The 5,000-nt window shown below is 42.9% G+C and overlaps 1 protein-coding gene across 5 annotated transcripts in view; it reads left to right on the top strand.

Annotated features, from left to right (window-relative positions):
- The window catches only part of LOC119574502, a 25,951-nt gene that overhangs the window by 11,262 nt on the left and 9,689 nt on the right, over nucleotides 1–5,000 (top strand). For 4 of the 5 annotated variants that reach the window (XM_037921761.1, XM_037921760.1, XM_037921756.1 and 1 more), the window contains 3 exons: nucleotides 2,069–2,173; nucleotides 4,171–4,309; nucleotides 4,589–4,688. In XM_037921761.1, the coding sequence (XP_037777689.1) occupies nucleotides 2,069–2,173; nucleotides 4,171–4,309; nucleotides 4,589–4,688 (344 nt within the window). The remainder of the gene's footprint in view (nucleotides 1–2,068; nucleotides 2,174–4,170; nucleotides 4,310–4,588; nucleotides 4,689–5,000) is intronic. The other variant, XM_037921758.1, reaches the window with a different exon arrangement.

Raw genomic sequence — 5,000 nt, 5'->3', positions numbered from 1 at the left:
CTATCACCGCTTCCTGCCTGGCATCGCATCCATCGTTGATCCCTTGTACACTGCACATACAGGGAAACCCAAGGACCTGGTGTGGGGCCCCCCTCAAGCAGATGCATTTCATAAGGCCAAGGCTGCTCTCGCTGCATCAGCCCTCCTCGTTTTTCCCACCCCAGGGAAGCCCCTTCTCCTCACCACAGACGCCAGCAACATCGCTATCGGAGCTGTCTTGGAGCAGTTGGTCGAAGGACTGCCCCGTCCTTTGGGTTTCTTCAGCTGCAAGCTACTGAAGGCCGAAAAGAACTTCGATAGAGAGCTCCTCGCCGTTCACCAAGCTGTCCGTCATTTCTGCCATTTTCTCGAGGGCAGCATCACGATTCAGACAGATCCCGTTCTCCTAGTCTACGCCTTCATGAGACAAGCTGACGCATGGTCCCTCCGCCAGTGCTGTCATCTCTCCACCATCGCCGAGTTCAACTGCTCCATTTGACACCTTCCGGGCAGGAAGAATCCTGTAGCTGACCCCCTCTCCATAGTTTCCATCGATGCAGTTCATTTACGGCTCGACTACATCCAACTCACTAAAGAGCAGCAACAAGACCCCGAGATGTCTGCCTGCCATACATCCATTACTTCCCTCAAGTGGAAGGACATCCCTGTGGATGAAGCAGGTACCACAATCCTCTGCGATATCAGTACCAGTACCTCCCTCCATCGTCACATTTTTAGCTTCATCCACGGCCTGTCCCATCCCTCTCAACGAGCAACCTGAAGCAGAAATTCGTGTGGCACGAAGGACTGGGTTTGATCCTGCACCGCCTATCAAACCTCCAAAATTCAGCAACATACCGAAACGGGCCCCAGATCTTTCCACTAGCTGCAGAGGCATTTCGCACACATCCACGTCGACGTAGTGGGTCCCCTACCACCATCAGAAGAACATCGCTACCTCTTCTCCGTAGTGGATCTTTCAACTAGGTGGCCTGAAGCTATTCCTATGTCCAACGCCAGTTCTGCCTCCTGCGCCGCCGCTCTGCTCTCCAGGTGGATATCGAGATTTGGCATCCCTGCCCACATAACCTCTTTCACTTCGCAGCTCTGGATGTCTCTGTGGCAGTTATTGGGCACCGCCTACAACCCGGAAGCTAACGGCATGGTGGAGTGTTTCCACAGAACCCTGAAAGCTACCCTGATGTCTCGATGCAGCAATTCAATGTGGTTTTTGCAATTTCCCTGGGTCCTCGGCTTTCGAACGACTCCAAAGGAAGGGCTCGACGTCTCCCCAGCAGAAATGATTTTCGGCGACCCCCTCATGGTTCCCGGCGAATTCTTCCCCAGTGCTCCATCCAGCAATGACATCGCTATACTACGACGCATCGTCGGGAAGTTCGCCTTCTGCAAGCAGACCTACAGGCCACCCGAACACCATTACGTCCCCCAAGATCTACGTATGACGAAGTATGTTTTCCTCTGCACCAACGCCCACACGCCTCCCCTCACCCCTCCCTAATCTGGCCCATTGCTTGTTATTGAGAGGAAGAAGAAAGCATTCCTGCTGTGGACTAAAGGCGCCAATGATTGGATCTCAATAGATCACCTAAAGCCACTGTGTCTTCAGGACGAAGACCCTCCTCCAGTATGGTTCTTCAGGGCGGGCTGCCCCCTCTCACATGCCTGACGGGGGAGTATTGCAACCGCTTGGTCACTAGTTTGCTCGACCCGCTGTAACAAGCGATGATCACGCGAGTGGGTGGCCGCTCGACATTTGCTAGGCGAGCCACACGCTATGATGGCGCGAGCAGACGACTGCTGGTCATTCACCAGGCGAGCCACGCCCCTTGATCACGCGAGCGGTGGCCTTGTTCTGTGATTCCTCACCTTTTGTGTATATATAGGCCTAACCTTTGTAAAATAAACACTTGCGGAATTGTCACCACTTGTTTTAATTATCTTCCTCAGCTCTGAAGATTCTCTGCAGTTAGTCAATGGTACACTGTCATTCCCAGACAATATTTCAGCCTGTCATTTGTGGTATTTGTAACATGCTCTAAAACGCCTTACTCTCCGCTCTTTCCTTCAGCCTCAGCGCCCTCTCCTTCAACAGACGCCCCTGGGGGACCTACTCCTAATTGTGCGTCGCTGGAGGGTGACTTGCCCAATGGATGCATCGAAGTAGGATTCATAGGTAGGTATGCGATGTTCGTGTCAAGGTTTATAGATAGGGAGGTTGAGCGCTGTAGGCTGGTTCTCTCATATTCAGTGATTGGTAGCGTTTTTACGAGCTTTACTTGTGAGCAGGTGATTGTAAAGTGACCGGTCCTCTCAGGAAATGAAGTGTTAACTACCGCGCATGCACAGGGACGTCTAGGATTGCACTTCAAATTAGGCCAATGGAAATGTTAAAACGTTTAATACGCATTGCACCAAACACCTAATAATATAAGAGATAAACCCATTATCAGTTATATCATTCTATAACACACACACACACACACACACACACACACACACACACACACACACACACACACACACACACACACACACACACACACACACACACACACACGCACACTCACGCAAAGACGCACTCTCTCTCTCTCTCTCTCTCTCTCTCTCTCTCTTTCTCTCTAACACGCGCAGCCGTGTTGATCCAATACACACGTTGTATGTATGTACACTCACGATCCACCGAGTGTAAATGACACATCGGTAGCTGTAATTTTCTTTCCAGAATGACGACAATTTTCACTTGTGTTCCCTTATTGTGATATATTTATAACCTGATACGGAGACATAATACAAAATAATGTGATCACAGAATCGAGGTAATGGAAACACTTGTTGCACTTGGCATTAATATATTCTTTTGTGATTGATATAAATGTTAATACATTTATATTCCAATAACAATATAATTATCATTAGTACCATGAGTATTTCCATTGTAATACTCTTTAGTATCCTTAATAATATGTTATTGTTATTATTATTATTATTATTATTATTATTATTATTATTATTATTATTATTATTATTATTATTATTATTACGGTTTTTATTATCTTCACCATTATTACTATTATCATTACCTTCGTTATCGTCTCCAAGGTTATCATCATTGTTACAACAGTAAGGTTGATAATCAAAAGATTATTATTATTATGATTATAATGATAATAGTGACACTATTAATAAATTCACAAATATAATAATTACAAGAAATGACCGTTAATTGTTTATTTAGTTCACTGTTTAAATGCAACAAGTGATTTGAATAAATTCTACGCTTTTAAGAAACGGATATGAAAATAGTGTATTTGAAAATGGAAATGAAATACTATCACGCGAATGATTAATCAACGACTCACAAACACCGACATTAAAACAGGTATTCACTCGCTCACACTTTACCTACGCCTGTGCAAAGTCAGTCACTTCCCAGCATTCCCTCTTCTCCCACTACAAGCCAACAGGTTGAGATTTTTTTTTTTTTTTTTTTTTTTTTTTTTTTTTTTGTGTGTGTGTGTGTGTATTGGATGTATTGCACCTGTGTAGCCTTAATTCGATTTCTCTGTATTACACGCATTAAAATACACGACAACAAAAGCTTGTACAGAACTTAAACAGATCTGATTATTATTATTATCATTATTATTATTATTATCATCATCATCATTATTGTTATCATTATCATTATTATTATTATTATTATTATTATTATTATTATTATTATTGTTATCATTATTATTTTTTGTTTGTTTGTTTGTTTTGTTATTTCTTTATTTTACGTTTCTGAGTCCCAGCTATTTAATTAGGGTATTTTATGATAACGGTATAGATAATACTGACGATAATAACACCATTGCGATATAAATTATTATAAGTATGATAATTCTCCCTGTCTGTATATCTTAGTTCTCATTTACACAAATGGCGCATTATTCATTTGTAGCAATATTTCATATGGTTGATATCATTACAAGGCCAATTATCCTTACTTATCTTGTTCTAGGTGCGGGATTTTTTTTTTCTTTTTTTTCTATCAGCTATGATAAATGTCATTACAAGAGCAATCATCCATAATTACCTTGTTCTAAAAGCGTGCGAATAATTTTGCAAATGAACGTTTTAAGATTTTTTTTTAACCGTTCTCGTGGTCTGGATAAATCCCCTAACCAGAGCCGGCCCCCATAATCCCCGGCGGAAACCCCGAACGTGGTTTCTACAAGCACACCGAGTCGAAGACCTCATCTTGGAGCCCTGTGGACGACGGGCAGCTCCGGGAGTGGGCCCAGAGTGGGTACTCTCTGATCTACAGGTAAGGGGGTTTAGTGGACTGCTCTTAGGTGCTGCCGATTTGTTGTTTATGTTTGTTTTGACTCTTCTTGCCCTTTCTATGTTTTTTTGTTTTTTTATCTGTCTCTGTCTTTAGTTCTGTCTGTCTGTCTGTCTGTCTCTTATTTTCTACTGCTTCGTCCTCTTTTTCTCCTGCTCCTCCCAGATCGTACCCTTCTTCTTTTTCTACCTGGTCGTCTCCATGGCTAAAAGAAAATATCACTTTTCTCTCTCTCTCTCTCTCTCTGTCAACGATGTACAGGAACATCATTCTAGACTCCTTCGTGGACAGTGACATCAGTACCGAGATCCTGCAGAAGATCAGAGATGACTTTACTACTATCAAAGCGAACAGAATGAAGGTGAGTGAGTAACCTGACCGCCTGTGGTATCTATTGATCGGAAAGAAATAACAAAGAATGAAAAGTTGCTTAAGGAATTCTCATGGTGCCGTGTAATGCTTGTCTGACAACTTCACCCTCGCTCCGCTTATTTTCCTTGGTGATTTTAATGGACCAAGTATAACAATAGGTTATTTTAACGGTTGGTCTTCATTTTATTATGTTAAATACTTCATGGCTAGATGGCGCATCTGTACGCTGTTTCACAGACATTGATTTTTATCACCAGGGTATGATATATATCCTTATTGACTGATTAATTTGTGTTCTCAC

The sequence above is a fragment of the Penaeus monodon genome, chromosome 6, assembly GCF_015228065.2.
Source record: "Penaeus monodon isolate SGIC_2016 chromosome 6, NSTDA_Pmon_1, whole genome shotgun sequence".
NCBI classification, from domain to species: domain Eukaryota; kingdom Metazoa; phylum Arthropoda; class Malacostraca; order Decapoda; family Penaeidae; genus Penaeus; species Penaeus monodon.
Note: the sequence above shows the minus strand (reverse complement) of the source record. Positions and strands in the feature narration are given on the sequence as shown.